We start from the raw sequence: 13,887 nt of genomic DNA on the forward strand, positions 1-13,887 counted from the left end.
AAGCTTTTAGCTATAGACAAATAGTCTATGTACACACAATGTGCATTTGCCGCCTACCTATGGTTGGTTTGTGGATAGTAACAATGCCAAAGCCTTCATACACTTTGTCCTATTTATTTTATAGTTCTTTATTACTAAATAATTTTTTGTAAGGAATTTTTACTTTTATAAATTCTATATTTAACCCCCTTTTTCCCCTTGTTACAATAGAAGTATTTAACATACACAGAAAAATAAAGAAAACTGCACATTTTAAACTAATAATGCAACATGTCGTTTATTTCAAAAATAAATTTTTTAAAAGTAAATTATTAAATTTCACCATTTATTTGAGAAGTAATCATATGAAACTGTAGCATCGTTTTAAAATGAAACTGCACATGTACTATTTTTAAGTTTTTAATAATAAAATATTGGGACCATTTTATTGACATTTCAATATTCCTACTCTTTGATAAAAAGCTAAGGTTCTCCAAACTCCAGTTGGGCTATTAGCACGTGAAACTTTTAGGTAGACATGTGTACACGATGTGACTTTTCAGCGTACCTAATTTATATATAATATAAAATTAGGCATAAATAATTCTATGTGGCATCTCTCTATGATCTTCATTGGTATTTATCTTTTTTCTCCTTTTTTTTACTTTTTCACTCATTTCTTTTATTTATTTTATTTTAAAAAATCATCTCCATAATTTATACCTCTTAATTGCTCCATTAGTAATACTAATTTAGCCACATAACAAATTGCAATAACACCCAAATTAATGTTTGTCTGAGCAGCCCACGTAGCAGCACAACATAAATATAGAGCATCCATTAACTATTCCTCGATCTTTTCCTATTCTATTATGTGTATATATATATATTCCTATTCTATTGTGTGTGTATATATATATATATATAAGGTGATGTAATCTTACTTTATTTAGCATTATATATTTATCTTTTTTTTTTTACTTTTTTAATTATTTTTGTACATAATCTACTAACTAAATAGATTAAAAAATCCTCACAAAATAAATATGTCACTTAATTAGCCCACGTAGCAATAACCAATGGTGATCTTTATGACCTTCTCATTTAATTATAATAAACGTGCTATGTTTTTAAAAAACTAAAAGTCTTCTCTTTAACTTTGTTAACCAATGGAAAAATAAGAACAACCCATTTATCTTCCCTTAGTAAGCCCAAAAGTCATTAGTCAACCTACTATTTTTTTTTTTTGCCTTGCTAAATGAATTAAATGGATAAAGAACGTGGATGAATGTGATACTTATTTGATTAAATTCAATATATAATAAATGTGATATTCATTAGAATGTAAATGATCCATAATTTAATTGGGAAAAAACGAAATGTCATCGGCTACTATATGAGTCATTCAACAAGGATTAAGCCAATCAAACAAATTCCCCTATAAAAAAAAATGGCACCACGCCCAAATATTCAGAACTATTGATCTCTTCTATATAATGCTTAATTGCTTATGGTGGTGTGAGGAAGAAGATAGGGAGGAAAGAAAAAAGAAAGAAGGAGCGATAGCACTAATAATATTCGGAACATATTAGTATTGGGTGATATGGTTCAAATTGTGACTGGGATATTAAATAGTATTCAAAAACTTACTGCCAGATTCAAGGAAACGAAATATGAAGGCAAGAAGGAAGAAGGATGAAAAATTCACGCATCATTTACCTACGGAATTAATGGATTGAGTTTGATTTTTTTTACGTTTTCATCTTTTTTCCACCTTCTCTATAGGAGTAGTAAAGAAGTATAGAGCACTTTTTTGGTTGTTGACCAACAGAAATCATAGGAAGAAAAAATGCAGAATTTACGCAATATTTTTTTCCTAAGTTGTACTTTTAACTTCGTTTCTTCTTTCCATATGAAAAACTAGAAATTAAGCTCTTTGATAAGAATGACAAAGAATTGAATGGGTGAATAACACAAATAGCTATTTAGAGTTGGTATAATGTGGGAAAAAAACGTTCAGTGAATTACATCATTTAAATTACATTAGTAATGAAAAAAAAATCATCGGAAATGTTAATAATTTGTGACTGCTCCTTTGTGTAAGTAGATTTCATGCTTTTTATTTTAGGCGTAAGTATGAGTATATTCGCGATGACATCTTTTCAGTTTTGAAGTTCACAACTCGCGTGATGTGGTCATAAGAAAAGTGAGGTGGCATGTCTGATAGAGTAGAAAAATTATTTATCTTTTTTCTCATATTTTTTTAATTTTCATCCTAATCTTTCCGTTTATTTTATCTTATAGAGTTCATAACTCACACCTTTATCTCCGTAATTTTTATTCTTAATGATATTCATAACTCTCAATTCCTTTAATTTCATGTCCATAACCTCCGAGAAATTGATGTATAAATTTATGATTAATCTTGAGAGAAAAGATCATACTCAGAAAATGACTCAATTTGATTCGGTCTAAAATCACTTATTCTTGAGTAAGACACTTTTTTCTCACATGAACTTCGACCTAACAAATGTCAAATCTTACGCGAAGTTCTTTGATTTTAATGGTTTTTTTTTTTTTTTTAATTTCTAATTATACTGTGAATTTTTTTGGGTAAATGTTGAAGAAGCATATCTGATGGAAGACAAAAAATTATCCAAGATATAAGTCAAACGGAAACAAGATATATGCTATTTAAACTATATTCCATTTCATTAATTAATAAAGATTGTTCGATTTGAAGCTATAAGTTCATGCACCTATTTAGTTTCTCAGATATCGAATGCAATGGAGATTTTATAGTAAAAATAATTATTAGATAAATACCAATTCACCATTTAGAGATATGAATATGTTTTGAAGTAGCTAAACCATATATTGCTTCAGACTTAAAAGTTGCTTCCCAATTGAATATTAAGACTTAGAGGTGCTTCTCTACATGTTGAATTTATTTAATTTTTTTTTTTTTTAAAAGTGAAACAAAATTGTTCTCCTTCGTTGCAAAGAAGTAAGAAACATTTTTGTTTGAGCTTAGAAAGTTTAAAATACGTAATCAATAAGAAATTTTGGGAGAATGAAAAACGTTTGATGCCATAAAAGATCAAAAATGATTTTTTAGCATCTAATAAATAATATTATAGCGAAAAGAAGAATACGGATAGCTATGTTTAAAGACTTTTGAGTTCTTTAAAATAAGGCACATACAAAAAATAATGTTCATAAAAAATAGGATTATTAATTACTTATAGTAAATGATATTTATAATTACTAATGGTAAATAATAATCCGATATAATAATAAATTCTGTAAATTTTATGGTGGAATAGGAAAAGTAAGTAGGTGTATTAGAATAACTATAGTGCAAGAGGAAAAGTTAAGTAAGACTTTTCCAATTTCTAATATAAGCTACACATAAATTGATGTCGCAATCAAATTAAAACTACCAAAAGTGGGAGGCTTTTATTTAGATATATTTTTCTGGTTTTTATATATTTATTTGTGGAGATTGTTCATATGTGTGTGTGTGTGTGTGTGTGTGAGTTTTTGGGAGTATTAAAAAAATTTCTTTTATATCTAGATTAATTTAAAAGAAAACTATTTCGGGATTTTTTTAATCTCTAACCACGCAAAGCTCGGATAAGTTGACTAGTGTTGATAAAAGTATCTCTCTCATCCGTCATCATATTATCCTTTTCTTCATGGTATAAAAGGACAATTTTCTTCAAATTACTAGTAATAAGCCCCAAAATATTTATCGTGGTTATTAAAAAATAATTATTTCAAATTATTTATCGTTTAGAAGTTCAATATATAATTAATTATTATTTATTAATTTTACTCTTAGTATAATTTTATAATTAATAAAAATAACACATAAATAAATAAATATTTAATGGAGAGAAATTATAACTTAGACATAAAATAAAAATAATCAAATATCCACCCAGCTAATATTTTATATAAAAAAAAAGGAAAAAAATAGAGGAAATACTATTAGAATATCGAAAAGTTTTATGGTGGGTGAGGCACAAATATGACTTGGCAAGTGAGAGTAATTTTTTATTGAAAAATAATAGTGTGTGGGTCCCATTTCTATTAACCCTTTCATCCTTACTCCTTGGTGCTATTTTTTTCTTTTTTTCTTGTGGTCATGAAACATTATTGGTGCTATTTGTGGGCCCCTTCTCTACTTTTACAAATCACAAATGAAACCAAATGAAAAGAAAACACTGCATACAATAGAAATGGTGGGAACTTTTCACCATTTTCCATCCTTTTATTTGGGATCTTTGCAGATCACATCTAAATCAAGTAAAGTAAATTTCACCCAAAGAAAAATATACCATTGCTGATCAGTGCACTCTCAAAGAGATACCCAAAAGTCAAGTAAAGTTACAAGAAACTCTCTTCTAAATGTATAAATCTATGAACTTATTTCTTCTTTTTTTTTCTCTTCAAATAAATTGTATTTGTACAATCACATTCTGTTGCCAAATTTTCAAATAAGAAAATGAACGAGCATTAAAGAGTAAGTGGACCCTCCAATTTAATATATTTTTATTTAACACAAATCTGCTGGGACAATGTCACTTTTATATTTCTCTCTCTTCTTAGCCTTAAAGTAGAGAAGAGGCCCACAGTCCACTTGTCACTTAATGAACCCCTCACACAAATATTTCATGGCATATCTCACACATAATAAAACTTTTCTTCGAATATCTATTGATAAGTGAATTGACTAATTTCCACATGTCACTATCACCTAGTACGAATTGCCGCAGGAAACACTAAACGGTCGTTACGGCAGCATTAAACGCCTCGACGTTAATCTGCTTCAACTGCACCAACAAAGCCGATGAATCGTTAACAGACGGCAAAATGTTAATTGTCCGTTTGTAAGCACCTAACCACTTGTTTTGCATGAACCGATTTTTTCTCCAAGGAGGAATAAGTAACTCTTTGTTTCTCAAGGATAGCCTAGCACCGTCACTCATTACCTTCAATATACACTTTAACTCTTCGCTTTTACCTACAAAAACATTCGGCAATGACTTCAACAACTGCTCGTAATGATTGGTAGGCCTTGCTATCTCGAACTCTGCTGCAAAATCAAGGTCAATGATGTAACGAGTATTATTATCCGATCGGATTACATCAATGAACTCGTAATTTCCTGCCTTAAGTCCACCAGAACTCTCCCATTTTGTCTTGCATATAGCAGTATTATAACCAAAACCCCTAATAGCCTGTTTGATCAAGCTTATTTTTCTCCCAAAAGTACTTATTTTTTCAATAAGTATTTATTTGAAAAAAAAATGAGTGTTTCGGCCAAGTTTTGAAAGTAGAAAATAAGTCTTTTGGAAAGTAGTGCCAGCTTTTTAGCAAAAAAAAGTTTTTCGCCCAAAAGCACTTTTTGAAAAGTACTTTTGAGAAAAAATACAAATAAAGACTTTTTAAAAGTTTTCAAACACTAATTGTTGCTCAAAAGTGTTTTTTAATTAATTTGCTTTTTTTCGCTAAAATGCTTTTCTAAAAAGTACTTTTTAAAATAAGCTGATTTTAGAAGTCTGGCAAACAGACTATAAAATATGTCATTACATTTCGCCGTAGGATCGGTTTCACTACAACATAAGGCATATACTTTACGAAAGTTTAGCCATGAATTCAAAAATCGTGGCTAATACCTAGTAATAGCCACAAAAATTTAAATTTCATGGCTATCTACAAATTTGTAAAATTTCTTAGCCACGAAAATCAAATTGACAAAGCTAATTCCTCTTTTTTGCTATAATTGCTAACAATCGTGGCAATAATTACCTAAATTGCTACAACATTATTGCTACAATAAAGTTTTGTAGCTGAATCATAAGTTTTTGCCATGCAATAGAAGTTAGTGTAGTAATAGTAACCTTTTAGCCACAATAAATTATTTGAAACTATATGTCGTAGCTAAATAATTGTTTTTGCTTCAAGTTATAAACAAGCGTGACAATAGTTAAATTTTATAGCTACAAAGTTTTTGCTATAATAAAATTTCGTAGCTAATCATTGGTTTTTTGCCACAAGTTGAAATTTATTGTAGCAATAGTAACCTTTAGCCACAAAAAGTTATTTTAAACAAACTATTGTAGCTAAATAAATATTTTTTTCGAGTACTAACATCCGTGGCAATAGTCTACTAATAGCTACAATAGTTTGTCATCAAGAAATTATATAACCACGGTGGTCATTGTTGTGCTAAAATTTCCGTAGCTAATCTTTTTTCTTCAAATTATATTTGAGAATAAAAGTGAAAAATAGTGTGCTTAATAATTACAATTAATTGTCATGACAAAATGAATAATTACAAATTTAGAGTGTCGATGATAATAAAATATCATAGATAACCATAAATTTTAAAATAGGGAGTATATAACAAAATCAACAATATCATAGAGGACGAAAAAAGCTACAAAGGAATTCATATTTTAGAATAATATTTTAAAATAATACGGTTGATATCCAAGTAATAGTAAAACAAATTATATTATAAGTCTTATTAAATAAATAGTAGTTGTTAGTCCAATTATAATTTTGAAAATCAATAAATTAAATCTAATTGTAACAATAATGGTTTACCAATTACACTATAATGGTCATGCACTATCTTATTAATTATCCTAAATTAAATTATATAGTGAATCTAACAAATGAAAATTTAATATGATTTATGTAATGAATAATCTTGTATTTCTTGTGACTATTATTTGATAGTTTATAACACTTTTAAATATTATTAAGATTTATTTACAAAAACGTAAATAATTTAATATGGTTAATATATGAGTGTATAAAAAACTAACTAGTATATCATAATTCATATTAAATAAATTAATGATTGTAAGTTTCAAATACAAAATAGATAAACTTGGAGTTATATTTAATTAAATTTGAATCTCTAACGACTTAACTATTTGCATGTATTTATCTACATTGATCGGTAATATATTCATTTTAAATTAGTATAAAAGTTATTCATGCTATGATCTAATGCTATTTCAATAATTATCATAAATATAACTAAACACTATAAATTAAGAATTTAATAGAATTAAAATAGGAGTATATAACAAAAGCAACTATTTCATAAAGGACGAAAAAAGCTATAAAGGAATTCAAATTTTAGAATAATATATATGTCATATATATAGTTGAGTTTTCCATTTACTTAGAGTAAAGTCTATAATATTTATCATTATTTTCACTGGGTAATTTTCTTTGTCATATATGATAGTTTCATTATAGAATTTGCATATAAAGAAGTAAAAGAAAGCTTAAAAAATATACATATAATAATATGTAAAGGAAACACAAATTAATAATTTAATATGGTTGATATCAAAGTCCATAGGAAAACTAATTGTATTATAATTCTCATTAAATAAGTATCATATGTAAGTTCCAATTAAATTTTTATACTGTTAAGAAAATTATACGATCAAATCTTTATATAATTGTCATTCATTATCATAATATTTCACTACAACGGCCTGATTTTCTCTGGAATCGATTTTTCATGTTATATTTTACTTCTCTATAACAACATTCTACCTATAAACGACATTCATTATAGCAGTACACTCGTTATAAAATCATCTCTCTATAATAGCCATACTCAAATATTGCGTAATAATATTTTGTAAGAAATATATTATGTGTAAAAATAACATATTTAAATATTCATGATAATCATCATTGATGTTATGCACATAGTAAATTTCAAGTATGAATATCTAAAAGGAAAAAAATTATATTTCTCAACGGTTTAGTCTTACAAAATTTTAAAATCACTTCAAGTGTTAGATTATCACGCGAAATTTAAGAAACAACCTACAATTGTAGAATTCTTACATTAAACTTGAAATGTTTAAATTTTCAACTAATTTTAAATGCACATGTTTCTTAGATTTTAATTTTTTATTGGTATAGTACAACTAGTCATGGATTTATTAGTAATTTATTAGTCTTTTCAATTTTTAATTAATGAAATATGAAAATCAATTGAGATTTTAAAATTAACAAGCATTTTGTTTACATTTATAACATAAAAAATATAGAAAAATAATTTTTTGTGTGCTTTTGGTTTAAATGAGATCTAAATATCAAATGTCGGTATACATACTCTTCACTATAGCAACCATAAAAGACAAACACTGCCATTATAGAGAGGTTTGAATGTATCTAATTAATAACAACTATAGTTTTCTACCAATTACATTGTAATGGTCATGTACTATTTTATTAATATTCATACATTAAATTATACACCGAATCTAACAAATGAAAATTTGATATTTTATAACACTTTTTTGATATTATTAGAATTTATTTCAAAATAGTAAATAATTTAATATGCTTAATTTATGAGTTTACAAGAAAACTAACTAGTATATCATAATTCATATTAAATAATTCTTTTTAAGTTTCAAATACAATTTAGATACACTTGTAATTATATTTAATTAAATTTGAATATCGGACTATAAACAATTTTAAAGGAATACATATATTAGAATAATATTTATTCCATATGAATAGTTGACTCTTTCCGTTTACTTAAAGTAAAGTATATATTCATAATTAGGAGTACTTTGCATTAGGTAATTTTCTTTATTACCTACTTCCGTTACTTTGCAATAAGAAAGGTAAAGGAAACACAAATTAAAGCCCAAATTCTCAAACCTAAATCCCCCCCAGCCGCATACCCTTCCCCACTTTCTCATACCCTTCTTCAACAATTGGGTTGATAAAAGCAAATCAATTGAAGCCCTAGATCGCCCAACGGCCACTAGTCCGTGAGAATGTATGGGTTTAAGTCCTGAAAAGTGAACAATGAAAAAAGATAAAAAGAAAGCAAGAGAGAATCCATCGCTTTTATATTCAAAGTATGCTCATATCCTTATATTTTAAGATTTTTGAATCTTCGCTCACACCTATTTGACTCAAGTTTTTGAGTTCAGTCTTATTCCAACAATTTTATTAATATCGTGCCTTATTTTTTATTGGTAGTGAGTGAGATTTTGAAGATTTTAAAGTTGTAATAATCTTTGGGAGCCGTAGTTCGTCGATTGCAACAACAAAGAGACTATACAATATTAGGGAGAAGATCTTTTTTTAAGTTAAAAAGTCTACGAGTGTTTGTATACATTTTTTTTTTTGCTTTGCATTTTTTCTTTTTTTTACTCTGTTAAATTTTTTGGTAATAGAATTATCTAAGACTTTCTTTTTCGCTTGAATTTCTATGTACACACACATATACTTAATTGTTTCTCGCTTCTAAGTGCTAAAATAATTTATCATTAAGTATTGTGGAATGAGAGCATATAAGTGACAAACTAAGACAAGATGTTGATCAAGCTAAAACGGCTTTGGACTCAAACAAGATGGTGTCACAAAAATTGTGTATTGTGACTATGTTGAAATAGAAAAATACAATTATTATTTAACTTCTTTTTTTTGGATCAAGTACTATTACAACTTGAAAGTGTTTTAGAATTAAAAAAAAAAAAGAATTCTTTTTATAAAATTCTTGTTACTAACAAAGATTGTGGAAAATTCTTTAATTTGTAGTAATAATGGAATTGTAGAGTGTGTAGCTAAATTTATAATTGCCCTATAAAATTTCACCTTTCGTAGCAAATGAAGAAACATTTTAGCTATAATTTTATATATTTCATGGCTAAAGGTATATATTTTTAGCTACAATATAAAAATGTTTGTGGCAAATACTTCAAATCATAGCTATGAATTTCTTGATTTGTAACTAAATATGGATACTATTGCCACGAGACTAGAATGTAAAATAGCCACAAATTTTGATTTTGCGTGGCAAATAAATTAAATATTTTGCTACAACACAATACCTTGTGGCTACAATATGAAGATAGCTATAAATTTTATTTGTCGTGGCAAAAGAATAAAATCACTTACTATAAGATATATTTTTCATGGCAAAAGTTTTTTACCATTACGCTACAACACAAAAAAACTGTAGCAATAAGTATTAGTCCACGGACCTTGTAAAGTTTGTAGCTAACTTTTAGCTACGCTACATTTTGCTACGAATGCTACGGCAAAAAGTTGTGGCTAAAGTGTTTAGCCACGAAAATTTTCATAATTAGCTACAACGTACTTCGTAGCTATAGATACACAATGTTGTAGTGTTTATTCGACTTTAGAAAGGAAAACAATTCCAATGCCTTGGTAACCTTAGTCGACAACGAAATTCGAAATAAATCCAGGTCGCTATAGAAGATCAGTTTTGGCACATCTTCAATCACGTCAGTCGAATCGTGCATTGTGTTAAGAGTCCCACATCGTTTATTTAAGGGATGGGTGGTCTCTTTAATACGACTTGAACAATCTTCACCTCTTGAGTTAGCTTTAGAGGTTGTGTTATGCTCAAGATTCATTTCTTTACACGCTGACACATCTTCATCGTCGGAGTTTGAATCGCTCTCCGATAACGCATTCTCCGCCACGTCATCAGGAAAACCAAAAATGAGATTAGAAAAGCCACAGGAAGCATCATCATCATCATCATCAACGGCGTAGGCACTATGTTCGCTTCCGCTACTGAGGTAACAGGTTTCTTGCGGGTCACGTCCAATGATCCAAGCTTTCATTTTGTCGTCAAATGGGTCAGTGACTCTCTTCATTCTACCATAAGCTTGCATAATTGTTTTTCGATTTTTTTAAGAACAAACTAAATTAGATAAGATTTACAAAGAGAATCTGTTCTTTGAGAAAGTGAGGATAGAGGTTTGGTTTGTATGTCGGGGAAGATTAAAACTTTAAAGGGTAGTGAAGGAACTAGAAGGTGCGAATATTTAGGTTTACAGAAATAATCATAAAGGTACCCTATATACTATCGAGGAAGTAAAAAGCGAGTATCCGAATGGCAGCAGAGAAAAATAATGGATTAAGAACACATGCCGTAAATCAAATCCTTTTAAATCAAGTGTTTTAAAACATTTAAAACGGTATCCACTTATGTGGCATCCGAATACAACGTCGAAAGTGATCTTAAAGCATATGCCGGAGGTTTCTACCCACTTAGTGATAAATTTTATTGGCCAAACGAGTCATTTTCAATGATTGCTAACAAGGAGTATATCTGTGAAATGCATGTTAACGCACGAACTCGGATTCCCAATCAAATGGATGTTCCGGATAAGACATACTCTCGAAGGTGTTCGACGTGTAAGGAGTTTGACCATGATAAGCGTTTGTGTAACCAACGGATCCGTGGTGGTGCAAGTACCTCTCGTAGCGGAAGAGCCTCTCAAGGTGGAAGAGCCTCTCGTAGTTGAAGATTGTCTTGAATTATGAATGTATTTTAATCCTTCTTGATGTATTTGAATTGCAGTGAATTATCAATGTATTTTAATTCTTCTTGATGTATTCGAATTGTCTTGAATTATGAACGGCAAAAAAAAAAAAAAAAAAATCGAAAAAAATATCCTTAATAATGTAATGCCTTGACTAAATAATAAAACACTTAAATCAAATCCTTATAAAATAAAACATTTAAATCTAAAGATAACAAATTTTCAAACAAAACTTACTTCGGGGCACTTTACAACTCCTAAAACGACGATCCAAACGTTTAGATATACTTGATATATTGAGCGTACATTATTGTTTGCAAAAAAAGATATCATGTTCTATATAAAATATTGATATTTCGAAGTTTTGAGACATATTAAGTCAAAATACGAAAAAAAAATGAAATTTCAAAACTTTAAAATTATATAAAGTATGGGAAAATAAAACTAGATTTTACAAGCATAAAAGATGTTCTTTTGCGCACTAATTTTGTATGGAAAAGATACTTTTATCACTTTTTTTGTAGTTATTTTGGATAAAAATCTCACTTTTGAAATTATTTAATTTGCGGACTCCATGTGCTATTTATAAGTTGTCACTGACAATATTGGGCCCATTTGATTGGCATTTCAAAGATCCTCCTCTCTGATCAAAAGGTTGTCCAATCGGGCTGTTAGCACGTGAAGCTTTTATCTTAATATGATGTGTACACGATGTGACTTTTCCGCGTACCTAATGCGGATAAAAGCAGCGCTCATCATATTATCCTTTTCTTCGTGATTATAAATGGACAATTTTCATCATATTAATAAAACCGGCTTCCTCGGTTTCAATTTAGGTGTACGGAATCTAAAAACCTGCATCAGAGCTTTTAAATCTCGTGATTAACTAAATATGTGTGTAATTTTTTAAATTTTATGATTTTAAACTTGTCACATAAAATATTAAAATTAGAAAAACTTACTAAATATAAAAAAGATACTCATATAAAGACTAAAGGAAAAAAATAAAATACTTACATTGGAACGAAAAGATTAATATTTGAACTCAAACTATTGATAAGTGAATTGACTAATTTCCACATGTCACTATCACCTAGTACGAGGTGCCGCAGGAAACACTAAACGGCCGTTAACAGCAGCATTAAACCCAACGGAGCGGCACTTAACGACGTTAGTCTGCTTCAACGGCAACAACAAAGCCGATGAGTCGTTAACAGACGGCAAAATGTTAATTGTCCGTTTGTAAGCACCTAACCACTTGTTTTGCATGAACCGATTTTTTCTCCAAGGAGGAATAAGTAACTCTTTGCTTCTCAAGGATAGCCTAGCACCGTCACTCATTACCTTCAATATACACTTTAGCTCTTCGCTTTTACCTACAAAAACATTCGGCAATGACTTCAGCAACCGCTCGTAATGATTGGTAGGCCTTGCTATCTCGAACTCTGCTGCAAAATCAAGGTCAATGACGTAACGAGTATTATTATCTGATCTGAATACATCAATGAACTCGTAATTTCCTGCCTTAAGTCCACCAGAACTCTCCCATTTTGTCTTGCATATAGCAGCATTATAACCAAAACCCCTAAGATATGTCATTACATTTCGCCGTAGGATCGGTTTATTCGACTTTAGAAAGGAAAACAATTTCAATGCATCCTTAACCTTAGTCGAAACCGAATTCCGGAATAAATCCATGCCGCTATAGAAGATCGGTTTTGGCACATCTTCAATCACGTCATGAGTCGAATCGTACATTGTGTTAAGAGTCTCACATCGTTTATTTAAGGGATGGGTGATCTCTTTAATACGACTTGAACAATCTTCACCTCTTGAGCTAGTTTTAGGAGTTGATTTATGTTCAAGATTCATTTCTTTACACGCTGACACATCTTCATTGTCGGAGTCTGAATCGCTCTCCGATGACGCATTCTCCTCCATGTCATCAGGAAAACCAAAAATGAGATTAGAAAAGCTACAGGAAGCATCATCATCATCATCATCATCAACGGCGTGGGCACTATGTTCGCTTCCGCTACTGAGGTAACAGTTTTCTTGCGGGTCACGACCAATGATACGAGCTTTCATTTTGTCGTCAAATGGGTCAGTGACTCTCTTCATTCTACCATAAGCTTGCATTATTTTCTTCAAATTTTTTATGTAGAAAGTATATCAGATAAGATCGACAAAGAGAATCTGTGTTTTGAGAAAGTGAGGATAGAGGTTTGGTTTATATGTGGGGGAAGATTAAACTTTAAAGGGTAGTGAAGGAACTGGAAGGTGCGAATATTTAGGTTTACAGAAGTAATAATAAAGGTACTCTATATATTATCGAGGAACTAAAAAGCGAATATCCGAATGGTAGCAGAGAAAAATAATGGAGCAAGAAGTTTTTCTTTTAATTACATAGTCTATTTTACTTGTTTAGTATATTAAAAATAAATTTTTATTTTTATTTGTTTATTTAAAAAATCAATAGTTAATTTATTGTTTTCATACCTATTTTACACTTATTATTAATTATTGGATTGAAAACTTT

The 13,887-nt window shown here is 29.3% G+C and overlaps 2 protein-coding genes across 2 annotated transcripts; both read right to left on the minus strand.

Moving 5' to 3' along the window:
- Positions 1-4,766: 4,766 nt before the first annotated feature.
- On the minus strand, positions 4,767-10,694 carry LOC132062312 (uncharacterized). Its single transcript, XM_059454908.1, has 3 exons — positions 10,388-10,694; positions 8,724-8,836; positions 4,767-5,225 (listed from the first exon to the last, which is right to left on the minus strand). Exons 1-3 carry the CDS (start codon positions 10,692-10,694, stop codon positions 4,767-4,769), a joined length of 879 nt encoding a protein of 292 aa, XP_059310891.1.
- Positions 10,695-12,306: 1,612 nt separating this feature from the next.
- On the minus strand, positions 12,307-13,652 carry LOC132068918 (uncharacterized). The gene has a single exon (XM_059462607.1). It carries the CDS (start codon positions 13,485-13,487, stop codon positions 12,438-12,440), a length of 1,050 nt encoding a protein of 349 aa, XP_059318590.1. The 5' UTR covers positions 13,488-13,652; the 3' UTR covers positions 12,307-12,437.
- Positions 13,653-13,887: the final 235 nt, after the last annotated feature.

Source organism: Lycium ferocissimum, chromosome 1 (genome assembly GCF_029784015.1).
Source record: "Lycium ferocissimum isolate CSIRO_LF1 chromosome 1, AGI_CSIRO_Lferr_CH_V1, whole genome shotgun sequence".
Lineage (NCBI taxonomy): Eukaryota > Viridiplantae > Streptophyta > Magnoliopsida > Solanales > Solanaceae > Lycium > Lycium ferocissimum.